This window comes from Candoia aspera, chromosome 11, assembly GCF_035149785.1.
Source record: "Candoia aspera isolate rCanAsp1 chromosome 11, rCanAsp1.hap2, whole genome shotgun sequence".
NCBI classification, from domain to species: Eukaryota; Metazoa; Chordata; class Lepidosauria; order Squamata; family Boidae; genus Candoia; species Candoia aspera.
In genome coordinates, this window is record NC_086163.1 from 22,359,701 (window position 1) to 22,378,768 (window position 19,068).

Below are 19,068 nucleotides of genomic sequence, written 5' to 3' on the forward strand. Positions count from 1 at the left end.
CATCATTAGATACAAGCATTTGAAAATAGGAACACAGGATCAGACATCCTTTCCTTCTCCCTCAGCCTCAATTTTAAACTCAAACTTTCCTCCCATTTTCATTTTAAAATGTCAGGTAAAATGAAGACCATCAGAAGTTCCTTTCAGGGACAACCATCTTCTGACTCAGCTGCTTTGGGTACATCAACCTGCTAACTTTGACTTCACAGTTCATTAAAAGCACCACTGTGGTTAAGTGGCTTGCATTCAGCAGGATCTGGCTTGAAGTCCTCCAGAAATGGTCATATCTATGGCTACTAGAAACATGAGAAGTTTATTGAACCTCCAGAGCAAGTGTGTCCAAACGTAATGGAAAAACATTCATTGGTGAAGAAAATTGTCTTCAGTGCCCTGCTTGTAAGTTTCTCCAAAGAACTTGACACTCTCCTTAGTGAGAAGACGGATTAAATGGAATTTTGGTCAGTCCCTACCACACTTAGTCTTTTGCTCTTGATCCTTTAGATATCTTTGTCTTTTTCTTCTTTCCCTGTAATCCATCCATACGCTAACAGTTAACCCTACTTTGAAGAGCACAGGCAGTCTGAAGGTCAGGAAGCTTTCCAACCTAATTTTGAGATGCTAAGAATTGGACCTAGGACCTTCAGATGCCAAGAAGCATAGAAAGATGTCCATCTGTCGGTCTATTCAATCCCGTATAACTGGCCTTGACTACCAGCAATTCATGTAAGTTTTCTGGTCTATCTGGAGAGGCCAGAAAGTAAGGCTGTGTCCTCCTCCAAGCAAAGATGTTCTACTTGGATGAGTCAAGCAGCTCCTGGGAAGCAGCTGGATCTTTTCCTCCATACACTCAGTCCAGGTTGCCATCCAGTAGAAGGAATCTTAACCAATTACTCACATGTGTTTAGGGGCAGTTAAATTAGCAAACCTTCTAAAGCCTTCCCCAACTTTATGGACTGTAATTCTAATGCACCACTTAGAAGGAGGCCTTATTATTATTTTAAAATAGTGCTAGATCTTTAACTAGGTCTTGGATTGACTAGGACGATCCTGGTTTTGCATTCTAGCCTAGGCATCTTGCCTGGCTTACAAAAAAGTACCCGAAAGGGTGAGTGTGAGTTCAGCTTCTGATAAAACCCATTCCCTCTTGCCTTTAGAGGCAAATGAAGTTTTGAAAGACTGCTGGAGCCCCACATTCCTGGTTTTGTGGGCGGAAGCCCATTGGCTAGGACCTTCATTCTGGACCAACTGCTGGAATATCTTGTAAGCCCACCTTTAACATCCTTTCTGTAATAAATGAAAGATGACATGGGAAGCTTTTGTGGAGGTGAGTTTAACCTGAATATTAAATATTTCAATCTGTCCAGTGAAAAGTTTTTGATGTGAGAACTCAAGAATGTAACATTGGGTGCAGAATGGAGAGGGACAGAGATACAATTTAATGTGTCCTGTGTGTGTGTGTACTTTTGAATATTTTTGAATATTTGAATATTTTTCTCATGTTGGGGTGTGTGTGTGTATAAATCTACATCTATCACCACTGCTGTCTTCTGGTCCTTTTCTACTACCACAATGTCTGGTTGATTGGCCAGCACCTGCCTGCCTGTCTGGAAAGAAGGAAGGAAGGAAATATACATATACATAGTCCCCCTTTGGGGGAGATGGGGGGGTGACAGAAATTTTAAATAAAAGAAATAAATTGTGTGTGTGGAGTCCTTGGTGTTCTCTGAGCCTTGTTTTCTTGCAGATGTTTCATTGCCAGACTAGCAATGAGAAGACTAGCAGAGCGCATCCATGAACACCAGCTGACAGTCAGAAGACACAATGAGAACTCCTTAATCTCACAACACATGGACAGACTCAACCATAGTTTCAACTGGGAAATCCAAGCCAAATCCAAAACACTGGGGAATTCCTGGAAGCCTGGCACTCAGACAAAGCAGCCATCAACAGACACATAGAGCTAAACAACATTTACATGCCACTCAAAAGAGACAATAGAAAAGCCAAAAGACCAGCACACTCCCTTGCCAGCAATCAACACCCAGATATGCAAAAATCAACACTAGATTAACACCAGATGAACCATCAAACAGCACAATACACCCTAATCAAGGAACTGTTAACTCAGGCAATCAACGCAGCAGCAAACAACAGCCCAATCAAAGAACTCCCAAGGAGAGGACAACACCCCCACCATATATAAAGTGAGAGCAAAGCCCTCTTCCTCTTCACACTGAAGATGTTGCCTAGTCTGGCAGTGAAACGTCTGCAAGAAAACAAGGCTCAGAGAGCACCAAGCACTCCATAAATCTAAGTACAGCAAACCAAGTTAACTGTTTCCTATACACAGCAAGATTCTTAGGTGGCTCCACTGTGGTTGATCTTTCTGCTCTCTCTCTCTCTAGCTTATATATTTTAATTTTTTTTAATTTTTTTTTTTCATTTTGAATGACTTTTTATATTTTTATAATGATTTTTATGTATTTGTTGTTTTATTGATCATCGTATGCCACCCAGAGTCACTTCTTTTGAGATGGGAAGCCATATAAATGTAATCAATCAATAACTAAATAAATTTATGGAATTAATCTGCTAGATAGCCTCACATCGTGCGTATTCATCATAGCGGGGGTAGGACAGTTAAATCCAGCTACTGGTCATGATGTTTAATGGCTCTTCTATTTTGTGAAGTGATACACCGCCAAGTACCAATTGCTGGATGAAATGGGCAGCTCTACAACTTTCATGCCTTGCTCATCAGCGTTCAGGACAGTCTGTTCTGGCCACTAAACCCAAAGTTTTCTGATCTTGGAAGTTCAGCATCTGCCCTGGTTACTTCTTAGATGGGGGATATCTGGGGAATCCCAGGGCTGGCTAGGCTGGGAAGCTGTGGGGAAAAAAATCCAGGCTTTTAAGCTCGTTTAAGGGTGGTTGCATCTGCCCCAATGTCTGACTTGGGTGACCTCCCTAAGACAGTTTGGGTTTAGAGCAGGGTTCCTCAACCTTGGCAACTCTGAGCTGTGTGGACTTCAACTCCAGCTTTGCTGGCTGGGGAATTCTGGGAGTTGAAGTCTGCACAGCTTAGAGTTGCCGAGGTTGAGGAACCCTGGTTTAGAGTAGTCCAGCACAGCTGCTCTTATTCCTGCTGCTTCTGAGGCTTGGAACACACTCTTGGAAGGAAAATTATGGTTGATCCAGATACCTTCCACATTGTCCTTCCAGAGAAAACAAATGTAAGGATTGTTTCAGCATTCTGTCTTTGAAGTAATGGAAGAGTTCCCTTAATGTCCTTCCTTGGAACTTCAGCTCCCTCTTAACTTCCTTGGAGTAGGCCCATTTCTTGGACAAATGCAACTTGGAGTCATCAGGGACTCTTTGTTGACTGCAATTTAGTTGAGCCCTTTCCATGTTTATTTGTTCAGTCGTTTCTGACTCTTCGTGACTTTGCCCCAATTATTCTTCAGGATGCACCCACAGACAGAAGAAAGGACTTTGTCTTGGATGGAAGAAAGTTTCTCTCCCATCCTTAAATCTGGACAGGGTGGGGTGCTTACCACCTTGTAGCTCTCTCTGTGTAACGGGTGGTGAGGATAACCTTGAGGAACAGGAGGAAGAGTCACAGCCAAGGCAACGGCCAGATAAGAGAAATCTGAGCCCAAAGCAGGGATGTAGTTTGAGAAAGCATCTCAGTCTTGACCCTCCCTACTGTAGTTCTCTTGAACATAAAGGCAGGGAAGGGGGAAGCACATTCAGGGTTGCAAGATTCTGTTACTATACCACTATAATAAAAATAGTTTGAGTATTCATGACTTTGGTGTTCAAGTCTGGTCTACCTCTGGAACTGTCTAGGCCAGAGTTTCTCAAGCTTGGCAACTTTAAGATGTGTGGTCTTCAACTCCCAGAATAGCTTGCTGGCTGGGGAATTCTGGCAGTTGAAGTCCACACAGCTTAAAGTTGCCAAGCTTGAGAAACTCTGGTCTAAACAATCTGTGCAGACATGGGAAGCCACTGAGGAGATCCCTGAGCACAGGGCAACCCCTCATTAAGGTTGCCTTTGCAGGCTCTGTGTTTTGTTCTTTCTCAAGGAAAAAAAAAAGCCTCTCCGGAAATCTCTTCTCCACCCCCCACCCCCGATTTCAAGAAATTTTCCTTTCTTTGTTCTGCCACCCCAACATCACTCTTTGTCAGTTTCCTGGTAGGCTTGCTAATTACAGTTTCACTCCGCATTGCTATTTGCTATCTTGGCTTGGAACTTCGGGGTGCCGGAGAGACAAAAGAAGAAAAGTGGATGGAGGCAGAAGTAAAACCATGAATAAAATAAAACGTAAGAATCGGCTCTCTCTCATCTGCTGGATCTTTCCTTTCACCCGCGTGCGATATTTCAGCCTGCCCTGCTCCAGGGGTCCAGTTTCGTCGGAAGCCTTCCTTTCCTGGCAGAAATTTTAAAGCGGGAGGGAGGGGAAGGGTTAAGGAAACGCATCTCCCGAGGACGACTCGGAATCCTCGACCCCTTGGCTTGCCTCGAGGGAGATCTGATGAAAAAAGGGGTGGGAAGCAGCGGGAAGAGGGTTATATAAAGGCGAAAGCGTCGGCGATCCTCTGCAGTCCTTGGCCGGAGATCTGCAGAGAGCGGGAGACTTTGCGCCTCTCGCCCGCCCCTTCTCCCCCGTGGACCAGAGACGCGGACCCGCATTTCTTTCGCCCAGCGGAATCCCAGGATCCCATAAAGCCGAGTTTAGTTTTGTTTTTTCATTTGCTCTTTGCAGAGGTAAGCGCCCCATTCGATTCCTCTTGCCGGATGTAGCTACTTATCTCAAGCCAGATTTGCAGTTTCCTACGGTATAAACATTCGAAGTTGAGCCTTCGAGGGGAATGCTTTTCGATGCATCTCTCCCTCCCTCCCTCCCTCCCTCCCTCAAACGCGGAGGGAAAAGCAGGCAAGGGATCGGGTTTGGGAATAGAAAATTAGGAGTTCGCTTTTTTAGAATCCTGCGCAAGATTCAAGAGCGTGCTTGCTTCTATAGCTGGATTGCCACTGGCTTAACCAGGCCAGGTACAAAGCGAGGGTCTGCGGCCACACAACTTCCAGACAGTTTTAACTTCGCTCAGAGTTTCTTTCCTTCGTTTGGCTTGGTGCAAAACTGGCTGGTTTGCATGCTTTATGATTAGCAGGGCACACCCAGAAAATAGGTTAATTCAGTCCTCCGGTGAAGCCTCTTCCTGTCCCCCTCTTCAGCCAGCCGAAAGAGTGGGGCTGACTTGTTCACAAATACCAGGTTGCCGCAGGGCAAATATAAAATAAAAAATATTATATTCCGTATTTTTATTTTACTTTTTTCTGTTACATTTTTCTCACTTTTTAAAGCACCTGTCATGTTTTTCTTTTGATAATGTATGTATCTTTCTGTATTTTTTGTTTATTAGATTAGACTGTTTATTAGATTAGAACGTTGCCTACTTGGTTTGATGGAATGGACCCATTTGTGCCCAGTTTGATGCAGAACATAGTATAGTATCGCCAGTCTTCATGGTCATTTTAATCTCTCCAATCTCCTTCTTCAACGGGGAAAACAGCTTGCTTTGTCTCTCTCCTTCTGTTTTAAAAAATATCATTACACATATATTCATCATAGAAACATTATACCAAGTTTTCTCTTTGTTACCCAAGATGTTTAGCCTCAATTTACACGGGCATTCATCTGATTTCCCCTTCATTATCTAAGACCATTCCTTGCCTACCTTCCCCATGAATTACTCTTGATTCACTACAGACACCTTGATGATTCCTGGATCATTCCTTTTATAAAAGGCCCTTCTGTGGATGAAGGGGAAAGAGAGAACAGGTTTCTTGGCAGTTCAATCCCTGTGCCTTCCCTCTCAAAAGAGATACTGGGGTGTAAATAAAGGTTTTAACACTTGATATTTGCCTATCTAAATGTGGAATGAAGTTTAAATGTAACTCAATAGCTACAGTCTACATTGTGAAGGAAACTCTATCTTAAAAGCTGGGGAAAACATCTGTATTTCCCTAGGTCTCTATGATTGGATGCATTGTATAGATCTGGCATTGACATAGTACTTGATCTGTCTGTCCCCTTTAACTCATCCTGTTTCATTGATTGATATGTTCAAGTCCATGTGCAGCCGTGGATGCTCAGTGGTTCACCAGGGGTCACTTTTTGTCAGCCCAGTCAACCTTGTGGGAATTAAATTGGAGGAGGGAATGCTACTTACACTCTCTTGAGATCCTAAGGGAAAGGTGGAATAAAAACCGAACAATAAAATAATTCCCAATAGGAATGATGGGAAACCTGTTAACCTCTGAAGCTAAGCTGTCTTCTATGAGAGCAAGTCCTGTTAGAAATCAGCCTCAGTGGGACTGATGTATTTTGTGCAGGCTTGCACAGGATCACGTGATTTTGCTGTGGTCCTATACAACTTTGCCTGATAGTAAGATCTGTTGAACTTCATGAGAATTCCATCTGAACAGTCATGCAAGTGCTCTGCATTGGCCTAATCCTATACTAATTTACTTACACAGAAAGCCTATGCCATTCAGTGGGAGTTACACATGCTCAGTAATTGCAACTTTCATTCAATATGGTTGAAGTATTGTCAGCCTTACTAGGTAGACCAGATAGAAAACACGACCAGATGAACTATATCTCCATTACTGTAAAGCTGCATTAACAGAATCCTGCAAATCTGAAAGGACAGAACTCCTGCTGTCTCCTTTACAGCCTGAGAAACTGGGGAGGGTCCCTTCTGAGCCTCTTGCCCCACCCACTATCCAGCTCTGGGCTATGCTGTCTCTTTTCTGACCGGTCCCTCAGCAGCATCTCTTTGCCCAGTCTCCCAAGGTCTTTCCCACATACCATTGCAAGTATTTTATGGTTGGAGCAGATCTGAAGCAAAGGAAAAGTTATAGAAGGTAGCCCAACAATTGAAATATGTTAAGTGCTAAAAGAAAATTGAAGCTACAGCCCTGAGCAGATTGCCTTTTGGCAAAAATTGTATGTGTGTGAGACAAAAATTGTATGTGTGTGAGACAGAGATAGAGAAACGTAAGCCATTCATTTTGGGAATTCTAAACTTCCATGTAAAACTTTATTAAGGTCATGCTTCAAAATGCTTATGTATTATTAGTGTATATTTGTGTTCTCAGTTACATTTGCAAACGTGTGTGTGTGTGTGGATGCGCATTTTCAGGTTACAATTTGCAAATGATGTTTCTTTAACTTTTACAAAAGGTGAAGCTGTCTGTGGTTTTCACCTCACCTAGGCCTTACCTAACTCCATATAGGATTAGGGCTGGGGTTAGGGTTAAGTTAATCACTCTGGGGCTGCTGTGGTTTAAAAAGTTCTTTTTTCCAGCATTGGAGGGAGTGATTTTAAACCTGCATAGAAATAAAACCTTTTAGAAAAGGGGGCTGTGGTGCATTTTAGGAACGCCTTTTCCTGCTTTCAGGGCGCTGATTTTAAAACTCCACAAACATTAAAAGCATTGTTAGGCTATTATTTATTTCAAAATGCACAAAATGGGGTCAGCTTCCCAAATACAGTGTGTCCTAGGGTTCTGTTAATTATTCACTTTACTTAATTTTGGTTTGAATCCACATAGGGTTTGGGCTAGGTTTGGGGTTAAGCTAATCACACACCCTAGGGCTGACTGTCACCCTTTCCTTGATGGGCTTAGGTTCAACTTGGCATGAGTGGTAGGTGTTGTGACCTTGTGACTCCAGCATCACGTGGGGTGGAGGTGTGCACATCATATCCGGTTAGGAGTTAGGGTCATGACCTGATGGTGTCTGCATCACCGGGGGTTTGATTACTTTGATGACATCACTGATTAAACAAACAGATAAGCAACTGTTAAAGTTAATAGACCAAAACTGTACATTTCTTTAATTACAACTGATTGATCTGCTTAGATAAGATCAAGAACAGAGGAAGGTCTTACAAATGAAATCAGGTTTTGTTGTCCATCCAGACTCACTGCTGTCTACACTCACCAAGGGCAGATCTAGAAGATAACTCTTTCTGGATTTGCCAATTTAACAGGGATCCTTTGGTAGCAAACTGCAGGCTATGTCATGGAATTCTTTCCCTTCCTATGCTGGTGACTTATAAACAAGAAGCCCATCATAAACAAATCTTTATTTTATTATGGTCAAAGGCCAGCATATGAAGCCCATCATATGTTTCTTAGCACTTTCTGTCTCCTCTGCCTGTTCTAGCCAAGAACAGATGATCACATCCGCTAACAAATCTCTCTGAAATGTTTTTGTTCCTCCCATTCAACCCCCCAAATGTTGTTCGAGGCTTGTTACCTGCTTACTGCCAGATGGAGTTGCTGGAGAAGTAGAGGAGCCCAAAACTTCCTTGAGATTTCCAAGGAAGATATCCTTTGATTTCCAAATGGAATAGAACTTCAGCATGTATTGACCACAGAAAGGATTTCCCAACCTTCTTGATGAGTTTTCCACTTGAGTCCCATGTGTGCATCAGAAGACTTTTTTTTTTCCTGTTGATTCATGGATTTCTGATCGTCCCAGATGTTGAGAGAGCATCTGTAGCATGCGCCGGATGGATTTGTAGGGAGGTGAATGCAGTGATGCTTTCTTCCTTTCCAGCCCTCCCCTCCCCCACCTCCTGCTTTAAAACAAAAACAAAGTTTCTTCAGCTGGACTAGATGGCAGCATGTTCCTTCAGAAGGAACTTAAGGTCCATTTTTCTAAATTCCCAATTAAACAACACTTTTGTTGGATTTTTTAAAAAAAGAGATGAGGGAACGATCTTAAAGGCAAAACTGAAATACTTTGGCCACATAATGAGAAGACAGGACACCCTGGAGAAGATGCTGATGCTGGGGAGAGTGGAGGGCAAAAGGAAGAGGGGCCGACCAAGGGCAAGGTGGGTGGATGATATTCTAGAGGTGACGGACTCATCCCTGGGGGAGCTGGGGGTGTTGACGACCGACAGGAAGCTCTGGCGTGGGCTGGTCCATGAAGTCACGAAGAGTCGGAAGCGACTAAACAAATAAACAACAACAAAGTCTACGAATGATCTGTGCAAACACTAGAGGTGTTTCTGGCCATAGGTTCTGCAGCACTTTTGAACAAGAGATTCCCACCATTCCTTTGACGATGGTTACTGTCGATTTGACCTCTTTTTCTGGGCTTAATCCACATAGAGGAAAAGACTGAAGTGAGGGGCTTCTCTTCATTCCTGAATGTTCTTTGCAGAAGAAAACGAAGAAAAGCTGGAAGAGGACAGAATTACCAGTGGGGGCCCTTGCCAAAACAAAACAGGGATTTTGGCAGAAGACCCAGTGATTCCATCCACCAATATTGGCCCTGCCTGGCACTCAGATTTGGGTGCCCTGAATCAAGTTTCAATTGCCCTATAGTGTAGTAGGATGCCATCTAAGTGAACAAAGTTGACATAGTCCTATGCAATTGAAGGACTGCCAATAGACTGGAGTAGACTTTGCTGAGCTTGATGGGTCAATAGTCTGATTTGGTACAATTAAATCTCCTGAGTTTCTGGGCAGTCTTGAACTGTCCATTGGCTGTTCTTGGCAAGAAATAAGGAAGTGCAACAGAGCTTGGAATGTCATTCACCTGATGACTGAATTTTGAGGAGATTGTCCTTCTAAGTATGTCTGTAATTCTTGGGCCAACCACACACATCATGCAGGGCGTCCAACATGATGCAGCAAATGGGGACTCAATTTAGGTACGCTGAGTGCATGACCCTGTATTGTGCTACATATCTGGCAAAACAGAAGCCCTGCTGGGGCTCGGTGACCTAGAAACTAACAGCATCATGGAATCTTGCACTTCTCTGCAACAGACATTCCTGCAGAATTGGGAGCCAAGAGCACTCAGTGCCTGCTCTCTTTTATCATGAGATGGAAGGCAGTGGTCCAAATCCCAGCTTGAGGCTAGTCAGTGGTGTTATCTTAAGCTGCATAAAGAGCAAGTGATTCCTTCCATGCCAGGTTGAAATAAGTTGGCAGGCTGATATGTGTATGTGCTTCCCAGGGCCCCACTAGTGAAGTTCAATTGCAGAGATTCAGCTCCAACAAACTAAAGTCATTCTTCACGCAGAGGACTGTCAATCCATAGGATTCTCTACTGCAAGTCATTGCAATGCCCAAGAGCAGTTTTGTAAGGGAAGACCCATCCAATTCTACAAACCTTGGTGGTGGTTGTCTTTTCCTTAGGAGGTGCATCAGGCATAAGTAGTCCTGTGCTGGCTCAGTTTTAAGATTAGACACCATGGTTTATAGGAATATTCCACCCATCATTTCCGGTTCAGCAGCTGGACATGCGGATGCATGTAAGCATTTGCCAGTGTCCAGTTAAGACCTAGGAGATTGAGTATACCATAGGAAAGGGGTGGAGCTACAGGTCACATGGGAGGAATTTGCTTGGATCAAAGGCTAGGAAAAGAAATCCACGACTTTGGTTCTAACAATGAAAAAGCCCACACAGTGACCTTAATTTGATCCCCTGATCCTTTGGACTATTGGCTATGCCAAGGAATGTGAGCCTGGCTGACAAAGCAACGTTTGCTTGGCAAGTAATCCCACCCTTTCATTTAAATCATCTTGTGGCCAAAACATCTGGTTTTGACCACTGTCAGTGACAGGGTACTGGATGAGAACAGAGAATGAAACCTGCAGACGTCCTGGCTGACCCCAGTGTTTACAACTGTTCTTCCCCTGACTTTTATTAGTTGGGCCCAAACGATTCCCTTGGTCAGCATGGCATTTGATGCATTTTGTAAATTACGCACTCAGGAAATGGCTAGTCACTGAGTGCTCACTAATGGAGAGCGGATTGTCTTTCTGAGTCTTACTGCTTTGACAGTTATGGTTTCCATCTGGAGGCTGCTTGAAATTGGTCCACCCGGCAGATGTCATCACATGGAAGGAAGCTCATTTCAACTGCATCTCTTTGGTAAGAGACACTTCCTCCTCCTGAGAGGTTTAACTGAGCTTGATGCCAAGGAGGGACTCATCCCAACTCTGGAAAAGAAAAGGAGCTGAAATCTGCCTTCCATTTTCCTAAAAGTTTTCTTCTGCAAGGGCCCTCTGAAGCCTGATGTTTGAACTCTCCCTTCCTTAGCAGATCTCAAACAGGCTTATCAGGTGGTGTCAGGGGACTGCCATATCAGTGCTCCATGATACTGCTAACATAACATTTGCTCTGAAGCATTATGAGAAATTAAGAAGATGGCTTCTATCCTTGCATTGGTTCACCAGGTTGGATGTAGATCATGGATCAGAAATATCTCTGATCTGGGAAAGAGGGAGAAAAACAATTCTGTGCTGGTTGTATGCTCCATCAGTTACATAACTTTCCCACTGCGGTGCCTGTTTTCTGGAATGGTCTGCCCCTGATATATGGTTGCTCTGGACCAGCCTTTCTCAACTTTTTGACCCTGGAGGAACCCTTGAAATATTTTTCAGGCCTGGGGGAACCCCTGCACATTTAGGCTCAAAGATAGGCCAGATGTTACAAAATTATTCTATTCGTTTCACCTGTAGACTTGTATCTATGCATGAACAGTGTTCTTAAACTAAAAGTAAAGAATGAAACCTCTTCAATGTGATGTTGTCCAAATTTGAAGTATTTTGTTAAATAAATAATGATCTCCCAGGGAACCCCTAGGGACCTCTTGCAGAACCCGCGGGTGCCAAGGAACCCTGGTGGAGAAACCCTGCTCTGGACCCTATTGGCTTTTAAGAAGGCATTAAAAACCTAATTTCCAAAAACACATGTACTTGTGCAGTGCATGTGTATGTATATATGTATGTGTATGATCTATCAAAAGGGATGCGGTGGCGCTGCGGGTTAAACCGCTGAGCTGCTGAGCTTGCTGATCGGAAGGTTGGCGGTTCGAATCCGCGTGACGGGGTGAGCTCCCTTTGCTATTCCCAGCTCCTGCCAACCTAGCAGTTCGAAAATATGCAAATGTGAGTAGATTAATAGGTACCGCTTCGGCGGGCAGGTAATGGCGTTCCGTGTAGTCATGCCAGCCACATGACTGCGGAAATGTCTACGGACAAACGCCAACTCTTCGGCTTTGAAACGGAAACGAGCACCGCCCCCTAGAGTCGGACACGGCTGGACTTAATGTCAAGGGAAACCTTTACCTTTACCTATGATCTATCAATCATCTATCTATCTATCTATCTATCTATCTATCTATCTATCTATCTATCTATCATCTGTCTATCATCTATCTATCTAAAAGCAGGGTACTCTTGCAAGCAGGTTAGGCTAAAAGGCAGCATTGTGGGTGTCTTACAGAAGAGTATCTATTTATAACCCCCTTACTCTGAAAGTAAGAATTGTTCCTCCAAAGTGGGTCAGACTGTCTACAAATGGAGTGGCTTGAGGTTAGCCACAGCAAGTTTGCCTCTTGCTGGGAGGGAGGCTGGGGGATGGGAAGATTTCGGGTGAACAGCCCAGGAGGAGGAGAGTTTAGAAGAACAAAAGAGAGAGGGGGGGCACAGAAGGGAACAGAACTAATGTTTTAAAAAAATGAGGTTAAGACAATATTTGTCCCTAGAATTCTGAAGTCATCATTCGGGAAACTAGGCCATATAGTTTGGGGAAGATGAAATACTAACTGCCTAGATTTATCTTCAGCACTTGGATTTTGGAGACAATCAATGGGAGTGATGCTTGAAGTTGCCACACAGAGCTCAGAAACCAGGAGGCCCTCTAAGGGAACCACTTTTAAGGAGGTTTACTCAAGGGGGATCAGGAGGGGGGAGGAATTTAAAAAAATGTCCTGGTGTTTTAAATACGTCGCTTAGTACGAAATGTTTCTTGCTCATGTTTGCTTTGAATGTACAAAAGTGCCAGTCTTGATCATAACCAGCCAGCTGGGAAAGGCTGAGCTTTAAAACAAAACTATCTTCATATTGAAAATGTTCTCAGCCAGCTGGGGAGAAAAAAATCTAATTGCTGCACAGAAAAAGTAATTTGAATTTGTTGCTCAGGTCTGGGAAAGATGAAGATTCAGCAAGATTTGGGGATTTCTCTCACAATGTGATTTATGGGTCTTAGCCAAAATCGAACCGAAGTGTTCTTGAAAACATTCACAGTGACTGAAAAGTGCCCTCTTTCTATAAAGCAAGTCCCCTCCATGAGATCACACATTGGTTGTATGTTCAGCTTGGTTGCTATAATCCATGGCAGTCCTTTGCCCTGGCTTGGACACTGCGCAGAGATGAATGCTGTGCTGAAAACTGTTCCTCAACTATTTCCACTCAACTTGATGGAAGATAAATTTTATTCCCCCACCCCACCCCGCAAGAACTAAGAACATTTCAGTGAACTGCATGTAAATGCTACATGGGATTTTGTTTCTTATATTAATTGGAGGGTGGTCACGAAGAGGAGAATATGAGTGTCTATTCTCCTGGCAAGCTTGCATCTTCCTTGGCTGATCATGTCTTTATTTAGAATGTATTTCTCTACCCCCGTGTTCCAAGTGACTAATCATACTTTCATTAAAAGAGGAGGGAATTATTCCCAACTGCCTTTTTCCAAGTAGGATGTGGGAAGGCTGCAGAGGCATTCATGGGGGGTGGGGGAATGGGAATGGGCAGGGGAGTGTGTAAAAAAGCTCAAGATGGTGGCCACAGCTGTGTGAATGGGGCCTTGCCCCTTTTTTTACATGTGTCACTTGTGCCTGCTGCAGAGGGACTAAAAGCAATGTCTATCAAACCGAACCAGAAATCTATACCACATCTCAAAAGGCTATTAGCTCAGAAATGCCACCCCAAGAATGTCTAACACCTGAAGCATCCTTGAGAAGGGGAAGAAAAGCTTTGGAGAAATCAAAGACAGATTCTGATGCTGTATGAATGGGGCTTGAAAACTGTAGAGCCCTCACCAAAAAGCTAGGATTAATGCTTTGAAGATGTTTGCTTGAAGTAGAAGCCCTGTGCCAACATCCCTGATTTTCCCTGGGTTCCACCCACTGCACTGGAGACAAATGGAACCTCAACACCCATCATCTCCAATCACATGGTGGGGATTGAAGTCCCAAGCATGATGGCTGGGAGATAATTCCACTATTTCTGGAGGTACAAGATGGGGGAAGGGGGCTGAAATATCACTTTAGCCCAGAAGGCAGGGATTTCTTTTTTTTCCTCCACAAAAAAGCCTATAAATAAACTTGTGGAGAGAGCCATGACGTGCCTTCTTCAGATGGATTCTCAACAGTTCTGAAATTTCTGGTGACATTTTGCGTATGCAGCCACAGATTCCAGGGTGCTGCGCTGGCACACAGCTCTGTTCTTTGCTGCCAAGAAGGAACAGCTCATAGTTCAGAGCTGACCTCTTCTAACTTGCTATTTGGGAAAGTCTAGTGTGCCATTAAGCTGGGATTCTGGGGGCACAGTATTTAGCAACGTTATTCTCCAGTCGGTGGCTGCTTGCAGCCCAACATCTTCGAGACTAAGATTATTCAAGGGCTTAAACTGAGTATAGGCCTAATGTGTCCTCTTCCTTTTGTGCTGGACTCTAGACCATTCAGTCCCTTCTTTCCTGCTTGCCTGTGAAAGATATTATGGAGATTAAGGTTCCATATTTGTTCAAGAAAAATCTGAATCTTCTATCTGTTGTCTCAGTCTCCCAGATACGTCGAACTATAGACTAATCTTCCTGAAATACAGTATTGCTGTTTGCATTTTATTAGAGTGAGTAGAGAACATGAACAAACTTGAAGGAACACCATTCCTAGGTTAAAAAGCTTGCTCGGTTTAGGATTCAAAATAATCACCTTTTCTCCATTCTTCCTCTTGCATTGTAGATCTATAGAACACTGCAGAAGTGTTTCCTTGGAAGAGCAGTGGTTGCACTCATCTCATTTCCACCAAGTAGAAAATGGCAAGAAGTCCTACTGTTCCTTGGGTCATCATACCATCTCTCTTCCTCTTCCTGGCTCATGGCATCCACTGTTTTTTCTTGCCCAATGCCACCCATTTGGAAAGCATCCTTAATCAATACCAGAGTGGGCAACCCCACTCAAGGGCCAAGAGATCAATTTCCCAGACAGACCAAGAAGAGATTCTGGTGCTTCACAATAAATTGAGAGGTGAAGTCTATCCATCAGCATCCAACATGGAATACTTGGTGAGTCCAAATACTGAGTAAAGTTGCTTAATGCGTATAAGCCTTGCCGATCAGTCATACACATGTTCCATACAGCAGTCTGGTAAAATTCAGTAGCAGAAGATGGAGCAAGAAAGACAAACACAGATGAAGTTGGAATGGTGAATTGGGGATGAGAACACCCAAGCCTTAATCACTGATTTTCATGGTTTCTAATCATTGTCTTTAATTGGTTTTAATATCTCTAGTTTTAATCTTTGTTTGGTTTTACTGTAAATTAACAGGAGACCTCAACAGCTGACAGTATAATAAATAAGATAGATAGATGATGACAGACAGCAGATAGACAGACAGAGCGATGGATGCATTTCTCCTACATGGCCAGAAATGTACTGGTGAGTTTGCTCAGCCCATCTTTGGAACCCCATACAGCACTCTGGGTCCCTCTATCTGTGGGAAGACCACCATCTACAGCAGAAGTGCATGGGACTTGGTGGACACTTTGTGAACAAATTAGAACCTTACATGATGGAGAGATACGCTGCTTTAATTGAGTATAAAATTAAGTAATGAAGAGTGGCTGTTCCAAAGCAAAAATATGGAAATTGCTAATATTGTCACATCAGGATTCTTTGGTGGAGAGGGGAAGGCATTGCTGCTGCTAGGTTGCAGAACCAGTCACGGGCTAAGAGCACCATTTCCTGGAGAATCCCCAAATTGGGTACTTCATGCATCTCTCATGCCCAAAAGAAATGAAAATGCCAGACACAGTTACAATTTGTCCTGCTGTACCTAAACTTTTTTAAAAGTTAAGAGGTGAGGAGAGAGAAAAAAAGTTGAGGAGGGAGAAAAAATGTGGGTGGAATGCCAAGAGGTTAGGGTTAGGGTTAGGGTTAGGGATATGTTGAGGGTCTGTTACCTAAGTGCCCCTCCAACTAGGTAGCACCTTTGCTTCATTTTACGATGAGAACAAAGGAAAGATGCTTGTGAATCATGATGTGCAATTCCATCTATCAAGGGCACCTAGAGACTAACCTCATTCTGCTCTCATCTGAGAAGACAAGCCCGTTATAAATTCCAGTACACGGATTTTTTCCTCTAAGTATTTCCTAAAGCCAACTCAGATTGCAGATTCTTGAGTCATTTCAGCTGGAAAGGAACCATCTGTAGGTCGGGTCAGTCCAAAAATTAGCCTTTCTAGGGTTGAACACTCAGTGTTGCTCCTTATGAAAATACCTTCCTGGGGTTCTGTTGTGATCTTGCAGGACCAGGAGGCAGAATCCAGGGCAGGGCCAAGCAGGGCCAGTAAGAGAGTGAAGGTTATCCTTAGTCTTAACTTTCTCCCTCTGAATTCCAGGTGGGAAGTAGGTAAGTAGTAACTAGTGTCTGCACAGATCCAGAATCAGTGGAGTCTAGTGATAAGACTGAGTCCTGGACAAGATTCAGGTTCAAATCCCTCTTCTCAATACCGCTCCTTCAACAAAGCTGTTGTTATAATAGTCGTCTTCTTCCTAGCATTTTCCCACTATCACAGGGTCTGATTTTCAAAGCTATTGTTATAATAGAGTCTGTATTTTATTACATTATTACATTTTGAGCAATTAACTTTGTGTTCAAAGGAGACTGTGCAGCACAAAAGAGCAAACTGTGAAAAGGAATAAGGATTTCCAGGTTGCATTTTACAGGCTTTCATGATAGACTGTCAATCCTTGTCAATGCATTAGGAGTGGTAAAATACAGAAACTATGAAAGCAGTTGGTTGGTACAGGGGTGTTAAGAACTGAGGGCTGCAGTTTGGTTTCCTGTTGTTCTGCAAATCAGTGGGTAATCTTGCACCAGTCACCATATCTCATCTTATAATCTCATATCTCAGTTCCTTAGAGGATTGTTGTATTGATAATGCAGGATGGGGAGGAACCCTTTGTTAGATGTTTGTTACCTTGTGTTCTTTTGTGGAAAAGGTGAAATGGTTCCACTTCTCTTTTCCACCTATCCTTCACAACTTACGCTAATAAAGTTTTGGATTCCTGGAAGTTCCATCATGGAGCTCTCTACAATGTGACATTGGCTTGCTCTGCAATCCTGTCATCCTATGCATGTAATTTCCTGATAGTAAGTCTCACTGGCCCCAGCAAGACTGATTTTTGATTGAGAAGATTGTCCTGTCACAAATACATAGGAAAAACCTCAGCACTGAGTGCTCAGAACCCAGGGCTGGTCTCTCCAAAGCAAAGATGTCCAGAAAGCTTGAACTGTTCCTCAGCTGATAGAATGCATTTCTCTTGCTTCAGTGGGAAGACATTCAGCTGACTGATACAGCAACTGCTTTGCATACAGGAAGTGCAAAGTTTAATCTGCGCATCTCCAGATGGGAAAAGCTCTGATTTGAAATCCTGGAAAGTCATTATCAATAAGTGTCAATGAGACTGATTATTAGATGGCCCAATGGTTTTGAGTAAAAGAAAACAACTGCCTGTGTTGCTAATATATCTATCATCATTTTCTTCATCATTTTCCCTCTGCCCAGTTAACCAGGGAAGCCTGTGAGATGATACTGATCCCTCATTCTTATGGGAATGGAAAAATGGCAAAGTTATGGAGAACATTCTACTATAAAAATTGCTCCTTTACAAACAGCAACTTAAAAATCTAGAGAGGCGAAAAAAACCCCCACATACTTCCAGCTTCATAATATTCCCAGTCATTTGCTATTTATCATTCTAGGTTTGTCAGTAAGAGAAGAATGTAGAAATCCTTTCTCAAAAGTTTGTATGTGTTGTTCCTGGTGATTTTTTAAAAAAAAAACGTAACATGTTGACGTGACCATCCAAAGGCTTTCAATGGAACATTCTTCCGACATGCAGCCACTTTCCCAGACACCAATAAATATGAATTAAAGGTGATTTCATGCAAAGGCAGAAGTTCATTCTATGTGAGAATGCAACCAAGCAGGGCGGGTGTGTCTATAAGGAAAGAACAGAATGTTTTCTATGCCTGTACAAGGTACCAGATCCATTCTAAATCTAAAGGAGGGATCCTGCCGAGCTAAGATTGATTATACCTGCCTACATTCATGTATGGCTTGCTCCGAGTCAAACTATTGGATCCAATTATTCCAGGAATTCAAAGTCTTAAGCAGGGAACTTTGTAGCTATCTAAGGACTGAATCCAGGGAGTGAAGTTGATTTTCTACCATCAGGTTAGAGGACCTTGAGTGAATCTAAGCTAACATATATATATATTTTTAAAATATTTATTTATTTTTCAAATTTTGTCACCGTCCATCTCCCTCAAAACGTGAACTTACTTCATTATTTTGACCTATAGGTTTACTTTTACTGATTGAGGAAAGAAGCAAGGAGCTAAGTCAGGTCCCCGAGATGACTGCAGGGAGGGGGTCAAAAAGTCAAGATGGGGGCCACAGCTCTGCAATTGAAGCCCACCCTTTTTTATGTGCATCCCAACACTTGCAAAGAAGGTTGGGCTATAATTGTAACGTTGTGGCTACCATCTTTATTTTTTTGATCCGTCCCCCACTCCACAGACACCCCTGGAGGGCCCAGTCCCACAACCTCCATGTCCAGTTCCCCCTTTAGGAATCCCCTTTTATGATGATCCCTATGGCCTTTTATAAACTATAATCTACATCTGAGCCCAAATCAGGATTGAGGATTGGGTTTCATGGTAGCAGCAAAAGCACCCCTCTTTCGGACGCTGATTAGGTGGAGTCTCTTCACGGAAGGAACCAGTTTGCTTATTCACAGGGAGGCCAGAAAAAAGAGGGACATCACTCTGAATTGGCTTTACAGTACTGCCATACAGACTAATACATCTTACTCTTGGGTGGACAGTTCTTAATTGTTCGGGCTCCCTTGATTTTTTGGGATGGGTGATGACATCATCCTTAATTGGCTAGGATTATGTT

The 19,068-nt window shown here is 43.1% G+C and overlaps 1 protein-coding gene across 1 annotated transcript in view; it reads left to right on the forward strand.

The window, feature by feature from the left end:
• Positions 1–4,661: 4,661 nt before the first annotated feature.
• The window catches only part of CRISPLD2 (cysteine rich secretory protein LCCL domain containing 2), a 36,211-nt gene continuing 21,804 nt past the window's right edge, over positions 4,662–19,068 (forward strand). Inside the window, exons 1-2 of the mRNA XM_063312687.1 lie at positions 4,662–4,768; positions 14,842–15,164. Coding sequence (XP_063168757.1) covers positions 14,916–15,164 — 249 coding nt within the window. The 5' untranslated portion in view covers positions 4,662–4,768; positions 14,842–14,915. The remainder of the gene's footprint in view (positions 4,769–14,841; positions 15,165–19,068) is intronic.